The 13,695-nt window shown below is 34.4% G+C and overlaps 2 protein-coding genes across 3 annotated transcripts; one reads left to right on the top strand and one right to left on the bottom strand.

The window, feature by feature from the left end:
• Positions 1 to 1,921: 1,921 nt before the first annotated feature.
• LOC139893323 (small heat shock protein, chloroplastic-like) lies at positions 1,922 to 3,393 on the top strand. The gene is made up of 2 exons (XM_071876480.1): positions 1,922 to 2,336; positions 2,839 to 3,393. The coding sequence occupies exons 1-2, from the start codon at positions 2,084 to 2,086 to the stop codon at positions 3,282 to 3,284; spliced, it is 699 nt and encodes a 232-aa protein (XP_071732581.1). The 5' UTR covers positions 1,922 to 2,083; the 3' UTR covers positions 3,285 to 3,393.
• A 2,738-nt stretch (positions 3,394 to 6,131) lies between these two features.
• On the bottom strand, positions 6,132 to 10,518 carry LOC139893322 (uncharacterized). Of its 2 annotated transcripts, none has more exons than XM_071876479.1 (6): positions 10,216 to 10,518; positions 9,907 to 10,078; positions 8,838 to 9,014; positions 8,661 to 8,744; positions 8,446 to 8,527; positions 6,132 to 7,522 (listed from the first exon to the last, which is right to left on the bottom strand). In XM_071876479.1, the coding sequence occupies exons 2-6, from the start codon at positions 10,072 to 10,074 to the stop codon at positions 7,062 to 7,064; spliced, it is 972 nt and encodes a 323-aa protein (XP_071732580.1). In that variant the 5' UTR covers positions 10,075 to 10,078; positions 10,216 to 10,518; the 3' UTR covers positions 6,132 to 7,061. The 2 variants fall into 2 exon arrangements, with proteins under 2 accessions (XP_071732580.1, XP_071732579.1); XM_071876478.1 differs by having other exon boundaries at positions 6,133 to 7,522; positions 10,220 to 10,518.
• Positions 10,519 to 13,695: the final 3,177 nt, after the last annotated feature.

Here is a 13,695-nt window from a genome sequence, read left to right as displayed (position 1 = left end):
GTTAGAAGTTAGAATGAGCGATCTTAAGACTTACATATAAATTATAAGTTTCCATATATTAATAGGTATAATATGATATTTATCACTTTAATAACTTTAGTGACGAAACATGCGGTTATGAGTTATCATTGCAAGTGCTACTTACTGATCAATGATCCAAATAAACTTAATAACGAGGGTTATAATTAATCTATTACTAATTAACTAATATATCCTAGTTCTTTTAGTTTTAGTTCATACTTAACTAATTATATCAACTATTCATTATAATTAACGTTTTCGTCCTCGAATAGTTTAGGTTCGTTTATTTGTTTCACTTTAGTTTATAGTGATGACCACAGTCGTTAAAAAAAATTCCTAGCCTACTAACGTTCGTCATTTATTTGACGGAAAAAGTCGGGTTATTACAATCTTGCTTCACACTTGACATAAAAATAGCACTACATTCACTCCACTTTCCAACGTAATCCTCTAAAATTCGGTCAACACATATTACCGATTTAAACTAATTATCTATATATCTAATAGACAAAACCTGTAGCACTATTTATCAATAGTAACCAAGGGTATTTTCGTCATTTCACTTTTTTTTTTGTCTCCAACGATAAAAGAAGCAACTCCCATAAAAGAACCAACACTTCAATGTTACCAAAAGATGTCGTAAAAAATTCTTTTTAACCAAAAAAATAAACTAACCTTTTTTTTTCAACGATAAAGGAGACAACTTTCATAAAAGGAACAACCCTTCAATGCTACCAAAAGATATCGAATAACATTCTTTTTTACAAAATAGATCAACTAACTTTAAAAAAAAAACGAACGCTAAAAGAAACAAATTTCACAAAACGAACAACCATTCAATGTTAGATGTCGAAATTTTTTTTTTTTACAAATAGATCAAGGCTTTTTTTTAACTCGCATTCAAAACGAAGCCCCCGGCGCGAAGCGAGGGCTCCACAAATAGTTTAAAACATTAATTATATTTTTTTATATGCTAAATGTGATGGGAAAGTGTGTAGTTTTATTATATTGGATTGTAGTTTTGAGTTTACGTTCACATTACAACCGGTTCCTCAACTTCGGCTATATTTACACAACGACCCCTCAAGTTTACACTATTTCAGGAGTTAAAAGTATAAATATACAATTTTATTAAAATAAAAGAAACTAATTCCACCCGAATTTATAACGGGCCTTATCTTCTCGCTCAGTGCGAGTTAAATTTTTTCGAGACCACCCCGGAAAAATCTTACGAATCCAACGTGACTAACTATAAACGAAACGGACAATTTTAAAAAAAACACTAAACACAACGACAACCCGTATCTCCCCGCTCGCCACGAGTTAAATTTTTTCGACGGCATCGTCGGGCTCGAAATAATTTTATGAACAAAACGAAACTAACTACGTTCGAAATCGACACTTTTTAAATAACGCTAAACACACCGAAAGCTCGTATCTTTCTGCTGGCCGCGAGTTATATTTTCCGACAGCACAGTTACACTCGAAAAAATTCATGGAACAAAACAAAACTAACTACGTTCGAAACGGATACTTTTTAAAAAAACGCTTAACACAACGATATCTAAAACGACGCTTAACACATGGGCCGAGTTCCCCTCTGTAAATACACAACACTACGTTAAATATGAATACGCAGCCCGAAAGTTCCCGCCGCAACGCACGGGCCGGTCCGGACTAGTTAATGACTATATGAAACCCCCTTTTTATTAACTAGTTAAATAATAAACTCAAACTTAGAATAGACTACAGTAATTAATAATTAATTAATTAATTAATCCAACGGTAACAGCCCTATCAAGATACAGAGTATACAAATTTCTAGAACACCCAGGAAAGCTAAAGAGGGTACTAACTACTAAACTGGCTGTTTTATACTTTTATTTTAACTCCAGATACTTCAAGAATCCACCATCACTTTCTAGCCTATGTTTATATAAACCTGTTTCAGTCTTGTCTTCAGATCATCAAACAACAAATAAAAAATTACTATCTTTTGACAAGCACAAACAGTCCTTCACTTGATCGTCATCATCATTACTCTTTTGTTAAGCTAATAAAAATGGCCTGCACAACATGTGGAATTACTTCTTCCCCTTTAGTTTCAAACATCTCCAACCTTTCTCACAAATCGACTAAACCTAGTCGTTCTGCCTGCTTCTTCCCATCTTCACGAACCAAGAACAGACATAACGTCATCAAAGCTCAGGCCGAAAACAATAGCTCAGTTGATGTTCAAGTCAGTAACACCCAAAACAAAGGCGGTGCTCAGCGTTCTGTTGAACGTCGTCCCTCCTCCACCATATCTCCTTTTGGTAAGTCCAGATCTTAATATTTAAAACATTAATTGAATCAAAATTTGGCATACTTTCTTTGTTATTACTCCGTATATTATAAAAGTCTACATATATATACATGTACTTTATTTTTGCTAGGTTTAGTGCAGCAAATTAGTTAAGCAAAAATGATTGGTTGATCATATGTAATTTGAAAAATCTAAAACATATGTCGAAGAAGCTGCTATTACTAATAAATCTGTAAAAAATTAGTTGTTCACATATGCTAATTGATTAATTGATTAATAAGTACTAAAAATATCATTAAACTTTGTACGTTACTGTCATTTATTTCTCCTCAATCATGAATATATAAGATAAGATAAAACTGACAGTTATGAAATCCACTTTTTTATTCAACACAAAATTGTAGTGAACAATTCTTCTAGGACGTAAAGAGCATAACAACCTCAGTTGGATATGCAAATAGTTATGATTGAGCGTGCATAGTAAAAATGGAATGTTATGGTGTTAATTACAGGTTTGTTGGATCCACTGTCTCCAATGAGAACAATGCGGCAGATGTTAGACACAATTGACAGAATGTTTGACGACACAATGACATTTCCAACAAGGACCGGAACGGCCTGGAACATTCGAACTCCGTGGGATATACAAGACGATGAGAATGAAATCAAGATGAGATTCGATGTACCTGGACTCTCTAAAGAAGATTTAAAAGTGTATGTGGAGGATAACATGCTTGTTATCAAGGGAGAACAACAGAAGATTGAGCAAAAAGAACATGAAGGATCAGATGATAGTTTGTGGGCTAGACAGGATTATAGTTCGTATCAGACTCGAATTGATCTGCCTAACTATTGTGAGAAAGATAAGATAAAAGCTGATTTGAAAAATGGTGTTCTTTTGATCTCTATTCCGAAGATGAAAGTTGAGCGAAAAGTTATCGATGTTGATATCCAGTGATGAGTGAAGGTTATACCGATTGTGTAATTAAGAGTTTGTGTTGTGGAATTAATCATATGGACCTCTAATGAAGTAGATTTTGTGTAATGTGAAGTGTGATTATTAAGTATTGAAGTTTCTATTAGATTTCTTTTATGGTGAAAAACACAATTTCAATAAAAACATATCTGATGATTTGAAGTAGTATATAAGTGAGACGGATTCAAGAGACGTGTTATATAGATTCTGTTATCTACGTTAACAAACATGGCCTAACGTTTGAAATAATCATACGTGATTGACAAACAAGATTAAACATACAACCAATACAACAATGAACCAACTGCAAATGAGACGGACTATAACAAAAACCATTTGGGCAATTTCAGTGTCGTTACACATCTCAACCCACAAGAAACACCAAATAATTTAACGTCAAGCAATTGATGGCGAGAACAAACTACAAAAAGCGTCTTTTGTTCTCGCCATCAATTGCTTAAAGACATCCGCAAACGCTTACATACTAGAAAAAGAAAAACATAATTTACAAAAAGCGTTCGCCTCATCAAACGCTTACATACTAGAAAAAGAAAAACATCCGTAGTGTCCTGAAAGAAATTATCAGGAGGCGTTTCCTAAAGTATTATAAGGGCCCATCTACAAAATTTTTAATCCTTATTATACAATTTTTATATAAAATTTTATCCAATTTTTGGAGGGGCCTTAGCCCACCCATATACCCTGTGGTCTGGTTACTGAAACGTTCAGAAACGTAATTTTCTTTTCTTTTTTGAAAAGCTGTCTGACTTCAAATCATGATTTATACTGTGCGGCACCCCAAAAAGCTGTGTGGTGCACAGTATAACTGAAAGCAACGTCTGTAAATGTTTCAGTTAATGTTCCCAAAACACATTATATTGCGCGACGCATAGAAAAACTGTGCGGCACGCCTAAAACCGTACCTGAACATTTTTAACTCAAATTACACACCCTCAATTTGACACAAGTTAAACCCATGACTTACAAAAACATTCAAAAATCAATTTAATTTAGTCACATAACAATTACACAAATTTTAACACCATTCGGGTCATTGGCGACCCATTACACAATAAAAGGAGTAATATCGACCCATTTTGACACTTGAATCCAAAAACGCCTTCAACAAGCTTTTACTTAGATCTAAAACTTGTATTTAATGACTTAAGGCTGAGAAACATTAAGAAGTATTAAATTTACACTACACAAGTTTTAACATTAAACTCAACAACACAAGTCAACATTATATACCCAAAACACTCTTTCCAGGCGTTTAATATCAAGTGACAACATCTTCTCGGTGGTAAGAGTAGATAAATCCACTTATCACTACAAGCCCGCTCTCAAATCCCTAGATGGTCGTTTGCCTTCCCTGTGCGCTTCCACCCGCTTGAACCTGAACCCACAATAAAACACACGACACACGAGTAAGCTATAAAGCTTAGTGAATACATGTTAGGCACAATATACACAATTTATATTAATTAAACATCACATAACTTATCAGGACAGAGACTCTTAGCCAGATCATTAAGTGAACCATGGAGTAGATTCAATGAGTCCCTGAAGCGGAATAACATCTTTTTACAACACGCCCAAATATGGATATCCGGATTCCAAGATGGTTTCACTTGCCCGAACCCAGTCGTGGCAAACCAATTGTGATAGTTGACCCTACACTTATTACGCTCACACAACTAGCCCCTTGCTAGCAATGTACAACCCTATGGACTCGATAATACTTCCACCTTGAATGTTTATTAAACACATTTAAAAATATTCAAGTAAACACTTTGGGAAAATCACAAGATTTCATATCGTCTCTTGCACGGGTGCAATCCGACAACACACAATCTCTAAGTAAACACTTTGGGAAAATCACAAGATTTCATATCGTCTCTTGCACGGGTGCAATCCGACAACACACAATCTCTTTTCCGAAAGCCATCCTACTAATTATGTATTCACTTTTTAGAAGACGAAACGTGAAGGTTGGCGATTACTTAGTTTTCCTTAGCGCAACCTATATAAACACATCCATACACACATTGTCACTATTAGTTGCACAATCTCAATGAGTCAACCCAAAGAATCCCTAATGGTTGAAGTGTGACCCATCTCATCACTTCCATCGTTCACACATTTAAAATTCCCAACTCATATCAATCCTACTCAAAAAGACTCATTCCTTTATGGTTACTTACATGGACATTCATACTCAAAATCATTCCCATTTGAAATTCACAACTAGTAAGTATCACACCTTGGTAGAATGCTTGTTAAAAGAACTTATACACTTTGGCCCAAAATTTTCATTTTGGGTGTGTTTGTGTGACGAGCTTGTTGGAGCTTATGGGAGTTTATAGGAGCTTGAGCTTATGATTTTAATAAGCTCCAAGTCATAAGCTTCGTTTGATAGAGAAAAAAAGTAGTTTTCATAAGCTCTGTGAACTGAAAAATAAGCTCCAGCTAGTTTACTAAACACTTATAAAAAATAATAAACTCCAGCTACCAACTTAAAAAATAAGCTCTAACTCCAGCTCTATCTCATAAGCTCCAGCTCCAGCTACAAGCTCCAGCTCCAGCTACTTTCATTCAAACACACCCTTAACAACTTGTAGTAATAGTACAACTTCATACCCAAATTACCCACAATTTTCTTTTAATCCCCTGAACCCTAATTTTACACAATTCTCACTACATCTTAACTTGTTAAACACTTAAATGAACTCTCATATTAAGGTTGTACAAACCCTCAATTCATCTATAAACTCTAAACCCCCAAATCAACATAAAAGTGGAATTAGGGTTCTTACCAAAATAAGTGTTAGAGATTGATGATGCAGCTGGAATACCCTTTGTCTGTTGTTAAAGAACACTCACAACCCACTTGCACCTCCAAAGCTCTTCAATTTCTTCAAATGGAGAGTTCTCTTTCTCTAAAAACCCTAACTTGCTCCCAAGCTTTCCCTCACTAAAATCTGGTGTATTGAAGTGAAAATGAGATGTAAAATGTTGAGCATACTCAGCTTATACTACTTTATACTCAAATTATGTTTTTACCCTTAAAATCCCTTGAATTCACAACACCTATCCGTCTGCAGAATTGCGCGGCGCGCAAGCATAGTGCGATGTCACAGTTATGAAGACAGTAGACTAGAATACATGCCAAGAAAACAATAACCATGAAAGGGCGACGCACCAAATCAAGTGGTGCTTCAGCGAGTTATAGACCGAACAACGGAGAAATGGAAGTATTGTTAACATGATGGTTGCATATATTATACATGCATTTCTTAATTGCAATATTATTAACATGAGCATTTACCTATACACAGTCAAATAGTCTTATTCACCATTTACATCGGTTGATCATTAATTTATTTAATGAATCTTGCTGCACACACATTTATCGTACGCGTATTCCATTTGGGTTTTGTTATTATCCAATCTTAATGACTTAGCCTACAAATTGTTACATGTATTTATATTCATATCACAAAATTGATAGATACCACAATTTCCTACTGTACTAATGCATGCAATACAACTACCCAGTTGTCGCATGAACCAAGTCTCAAACCAATCCAAGGGTGACCCATTTCAACTCCAACTCAAAATGCTTATTTTGTCACCTCTAAACTGATGGTATGATCTATAATTATTATTATTATTATTAAACTCAAATTAGTACACCTACATTGATATATGTTTATATCAAGCTACAAATGCAAAAGTGACTCAGCCAAGATAACATCATCAACGTGGTGGGCACGCTTGTCTTCCTATCGACGCAAACCTTTTAGCAACACCAAAAATAGCGGCTTTGGTCAAAAGTCCACGGTCAATACTACACGCCACCATAACCGCAGCTGCACCAATTACTAACAACTTCGGCACCTTCATTTCATTCTCGGCCTGAATACTCACTTGTGATTCCGCCTTTTCCACATCTTGAGTGTCTTCGACAGATTCTAATGAAACAAAATGATTTTTGTCTATCTTGGAACAGTTTTGTGCCATGACTACATGAGGTGATATTGTTTCTGAAAAAGCTTTTTCCTTTTGGTATAATCGAAAGCCGCGTTCAACTTTTTTGGCTGCTCCCCACATTCCTTGGCGTACTCCGAACTTTGCGATTTCCCATGGGATGCCCATGTCTTCGTGATGGAAAAATGTTACCTCGCATGCAGGGTTTTCGCTCCCGATCTTCGATTCAACTGTCATCAAACATACCCGTGTAAGTTGACTAGATATCTAGTTTTTTAGTTGGATTGGCAAATATCAATTTAGTTACTCATATATGGTACGATTTGGGTTGGGTTCGGTTTATGTCGATGGCTCAAGATCGATCCGATCAAAAAATTAAACTTTAAAACCAAAGGGCTTCTGACCTAGCGGTATCAACGGAACTCATCATCTTTAACTTTGAGGTTGTGAGTTCGAGTCCCGTCGTTGACAAAAAGTGTGTGTGTTATTTTAATCACATACAACCCTATATTGTGTGTGTGTGTGTGTGTTATTTTAATTGTCGGCGTCAAATAGTTAAAAGTCACCCACAGTAAATTTTAATCATATACAACCCTATATTGTGTTATTCAGAAAATTAACTTAGCATAGTGAATTGTAACCAAATAGTAGTTATCAACTAAAGAATTATAAGGGAAAAAAATAAATTGTTTGGATTGGGACAATTTAGAGTCCTTTAGTTATGAATGGGATGATTAGGTTGAGTTTATCAGATGTGTCAAAATGGGCCATATATCAGATGTGTCAAAATGGGCCATATATCAGATTTGTCAATGGGCCAAATCAAGAAAACATATAAGAGGGGAACAGGGAAGGAACAAGTCGAATAGTTCTAACTTCAAATTCGTATACATTGTATTTTGACCACATACGACCCCTAATATTATTACTTTAATTCAACATATTAAGTAATCTATCTTAGTCGGGAGACGCGAAAACAATAACTTTGTAAATTATAGTTGAGGTTCTAACTAATTATGTAAAGAACCCAACGATGCAGGTTTCCGCCTGTACTATAACATGAATTGGTTTAAGCTCATTACCAAACCTTTCGATCTTGCGAACTCTATTTTTTTTTTTAAAATAAAGCGAATTCACCGAAGATAATAATTACCTGATTTGATGAACCAACTTGAATAATAAAGATCGACACGGCGTGGTTTCTGCTTCCTTGGGACCGAAGGGCAGGGTGCTCCCTAAAACGTGAAACCATTCAAATTCAGACAAAAAGTAACAAATTAACAACCTAAAAGCTATCTTCTTAAAATACATAAAGTAATTAAGAAGCTTAAAATTTATGATACGCATATGTTTACTTATCCATTATACCTTTGTGACACAGTAATAAGATCTTCCAAGTTCCCATATGCGACGTGCTATTGTATATTCTCTATCACTGCAGAAAAAAGGGAACTGTACGTGTAGACAAGAATATTACGTTAAAATATGAATAAAATGCGACTTATAAAACTTTCTGAAAAGAATATCCAAAAGAGGTTGATTTACTTTTCGTATCCAATGTACTACGCTTGTCCCTGTGGTGGGTAGTTCTTCAAGAGTAGAAGCATGTAAAAGCATATCATCCCACTTCAGTCGAAAATCGTCATCCCAGAAAAAATCCCTCATCAGTTCGGGCGTGGCGTTTTCGTATACGGTCTTGCTACAATATTGAGGAGGGCCAGTCTGATAAAATCCAAAATGAAAAACAATTGAGTTGATTTGCAATCAATGGATACGAGTCATATGACTAATGGAGTTTAATGGTGTATGAATATGTTCTACAAGTAATTATCTAACTATGTAATTATAATACTTCCTCCGTCCCGAAATTACTGTCCCAATTTGACTTCAAAAGTCTATTTTTTTTTTTTTTAAATTTCTCTTTAAATAGTATTTGATGAAAATTATATAAATGAAAACACGGTTAAAGCCTAGTCAATTCATATAATATTATACTCCCTAAAGTCAAAGTTGTAAAAGAAAGAAAAAAAAAAAAAACTTAAAGTCAAATGGGCGGTTATTTTAGGACGTAGGGAGTAAATTAAATCAGATGATCAGCTCGAATAGAACATGGATGCTCGGTATTGTTGTTGTAAACTCTAATAATCACATATTCAGCTTTTTATTGTTTTGGCAACTTCTGATGTTTGGAGACATCTATATTATTACATAAAATGACATTCTTTTGACAAAAAAAAAAAAAAAAAACAAAAACAAAAAAAAAAAACAAAAAAAAACAAAAAAATAAAATAAAATGAGATGGGAGTGAAATTGTCTAAAATTGGGATGTAAATTGTAAAGTTTTAAGTAAGTAACTAATTTAAACCAACTTATTTATAATCAGTTTTGTTTGTTACATTCGGTATGAAACTAAGCATCTTGTTGGCTGTTGCAGCTAGTATATAACTAATTATCCATTATCCAACACTGATTATTTGATTCCCAATATTCATAAATCAGAAGTACTAAAGCCAATTGACAGCAGAAATAAACATATAAATAACAAAAAAAAAAAAAAATAATAATAATAACAACAAGAATATAATAAAAATAAAAATAATGAAGAAGAAAGTACCTCAGGATCTCTTTGCCATGCTTGATAGTGCATATTAGGGGTTGAGCAATCCATCATATGCTTCCATGTTGGACCTCCATCTTTTCTTTCCACAAGATTCCATAAATGTTTTAAATCTTCATCATCTATTATTAAAACCTGCTGTTGATTCTCTTTTTTAACAACCATTGAACTACACACATAACTCAAAACATAACTCTTTAAACTTATATAATTCAAATATATTACTGTATATATCACCACATGCAAAAAGCATCAAAAATTTCAACTATGAGTTGTTGAAATGAAAAAGAAATTGAAACCACCTACCTACCTGCAATTAGGATTACTCTTGGATAGCAGCATGGCTGTTTGGACTTGTTTGTTGACAGGGGAGGGAATGAAACGGAAACCCATAGCTGCAGGAATAGAAGTTACTGAAAAACCAAATTTGGCCCATTTAGGTTTCCAAACCCATCCAAATATTATTCCAATGAAGAAGGCAATTCCCATTAACATCAACATCACTTTTTGTGGGTCTCCTCTCCCAAATCAAATTATTATTTATTATGTATTTTTATTTATAAAAAGAAAAGCACAAACTATATGATTTTAATGAAATATAAGATGGGTTTTTGAATTTTGAGAAGGGAAATTGTTTAGTAATAACAGAAGTGGAGGTTTATTGTATAATAAGATGGAGGGGGGAAGATTTTAGGGTGTGAAAATGGATAAGGATGAAGAAGATGACCGCCAATGTACGTGGTTGGTTGGTCGTTGCTGTTGTACTTTTCACTACTTTGTAAACTACGAGCCGCATATTTCAACCAATCATTACATGATAAAACCAATGGCTGCAGCTGATGCACAACTCACAAATGTTAGACACGCACCATATTTTCAGTAATCAACAATTTCACCCATTTATCTATCTATTATCTACTCCATAATATATATTTATATTATATACTCCGTACTAAATATATTGTGAAATTGACTTAAGTAATTATATATTTATATACTCCGTACTAAATATATTGTGAAATTGACTTAAGTAATCACTCGTCGGTTGCTAATTTATTGTTTAGTATTCAGTTTTTAATGTCTCAAATTAATTAATTACTTTCATAAATTGATAAAAAAAATAACAAGGTAAAGTTCATTTACTCTTTCTTTATACATATAAGATAAAATATAGATAAAAAGTAAAAGGTAAAACTGTAAAGTAACTAAAAAGTAAATACAAATAGTAAAATTGAATTTTGTATTCATGTAACACGTTAAAAAGGTAATGTTACTCAATTAATGATTTAATTATGATAAAACATGATTATGAACACTAAATGTTAAGTTCAAGCTAGCAAAAGTTTGCTTAATTATCTTTAAGTATAGGAACAACAATGTGTCTAGGTAGTTTAGTGTGCCACCTTAACTATCAACACAAGATAGTTAAAGATTCAAGGGTTCTTCACAACCAGCATAGGATGTATGCTGAACTAGCAGATGATCAATAAGAACCAGCGCGAGAAGTAAGGCTGGAGCAGCACACAACACTTAGACAAATTATGCTCCATTAAAAGCATAGTCGTGTTTTGTGTTGTCAACATCAAAGAGTACCATTCAACTGACATCGTAGACTAAGTTGAAGAGAAAAGGACACATGTCGGCGGCTGACAAGTGATCTTACAAGACAACTAAGATATGCAGAAGGTTAAATCATGCGCAGTTCATGGTAAACACTTTTTTTAACGCCTAGGGAACCCAACATTCCATTTGTTTATTCAAATAGGATGTCCAACCATTTAAGGTGTTCCTGCAAATAGCTACCGAAGAGGAAAAGTAGCCATGTGCTCTCTAACACAATTGTCGGTTGAAGTACAAACATCCTCTGTACCAACATACAATAGATTATTTACATGGTCTTTAGGAGCTCTATAGATATGAATTCCACTATTGTAATATTTAGTGGTGTGAGTATTTGATGTGACGTGGATATTCCATACATAACTCCCTAAATTTATACAAGATTCAAATATCACAAAAAGCACGCACAATCTATCGAGCACTTAAAACCCGGTTGCTATAGTACTTAATGCAAGTATTCTTATCAAGTTCGTCCCGAGAGAGCGGTGTAGGTTATGTATTTGAAACTAATAGTTATCCTAGGGGTTTTGTTTGATTGAGGAGGGGGGGGGGGAGTTTGCGAGAGATTTTGACTAAACAACTAACTTTGCAATAAACAAACTAATACTTAATAAGTAGCAAGTAACAAGTAATTAAGAAATGAGAAGTAATCAATATAATTGAGAGTGTTCACTTATCTAATCCTCTTTATGCTTAGATGACCCTTGTTTTCCCCAAATTGTTATCACTAAAGTTGTTTGAACTAGTATATATTCTTAATCCAATTTTACCTTGCAAATTCACATAAGCTTAGTAACACAAGATCAAGTAATGTATGAGTTCAAGGCAATGTGCCCGGGGTTTACCCGCTGCGGGGGGGCCAATGTGCATGTTCGTAGTAGGGGTTCCTCGTAAAAAAAAAGTAATGTATGAGTTGATTATTGAGATTATGCCCGGGTTAAAATCACTTAAAACCCTTTAACCATCAAAGTCACCTAAGATAGTCAAACACCACTATGATGAACAAAGGTCAATTGAAAATCAACTTAGTCTAGAAACACAATCACTTGAAATTCCTATTCTAGTTGTCTAGATCACCAAAGGTGTTGAAGCACAAATTGATTCACTACTAAAATCACTTAAAGAGCTACTCAATTCATGTAATCAAAGTAAAACAAATATCAAACATAGCAATGGACCTCATGGCTAACTCAATAACACTAGCTCATGTATTTTCATTCAGAACAACTTTCATTCAATAGATTAAGGGCACATCTCATGCATTAAAGATTCACAGATAAGCAAACACAAGAGATTTAGCTACTCATAGCAAGGATTACACTAGCAATAATCATAAAAGCATCAATAAACATCATCTTGAGTGATTACAAGCTAAGATTCAAAGATAAATGAAGATAAAGTAAAGATTACAATTATTTGATTGAAAATATGAAAGAGTAAAGTTAAGATTACAACCTAATTTGATAACAAAAGAAAGATTTAGCACTAATGAAGATGAAACTTGAGCTTGCTTTCTCCAAATCACCTTGGAACTCTAATGGATGATGAAATTAGGGTTTTGTGTGTGAAATTCGGAGTAAAAACTGCAGCTCTCTTGCCAAATGACCTATCTTATTCTATTTATAGTGGTGAGGAAAGTGGGCTGAATCAGCGTCAGGAGCGCCGCTTTTAGACTAGGTGCGGCGCTCTTGGCATCAATCTGGTGCGACACTGTTGGCTTTGGTGCGGCGCTTTTGGCCTGTAGGAACGACGCTTCTGCCTCTGAAGAGCGATGCTTCTGCTCACTGTGAAGAAATTGAGACAAAACATTGCTAATTGCGCCGCTTCTATATCAATTACGGCGCTCTGGGCTGTGAGGAGCGACGCTCCTTAGTCAGGAGCGACGCTTTTGATGCTGTTTCCTGCACTTGTCATTTTCTTTGCACTTTTTAAACGTTTCTTGGTCAATTTTACACCAAGTTAGGCATTTTGTCTTGAGTGAACACTTTGGCACAGGAAAACAACTTTTAAGCTCCAACGATCATCAAAACCGAATAAAATGAGGTCGATATTGCGTAATAAATATATCTAAATGGAGCAATATCAGTTTTAAATCAATAGAGTCCAAACCTTGTATAAGCGTTCGAAAGCTATATAAGTGTAATGTGTATCAACTAGGTATCAATT

This window comes from Rutidosis leptorrhynchoides, chromosome 2 (assembly GCF_046630445.1).
Source record: "Rutidosis leptorrhynchoides isolate AG116_Rl617_1_P2 chromosome 2, CSIRO_AGI_Rlap_v1, whole genome shotgun sequence".
Classification (NCBI taxonomy): Eukaryota; Viridiplantae; Streptophyta; class Magnoliopsida; order Asterales; family Asteraceae; genus Rutidosis; species Rutidosis leptorrhynchoides.
The sequence above is the reverse complement of the archived record's forward strand: the minus strand, read 5'-3'. Positions and strand labels throughout refer to the sequence as shown.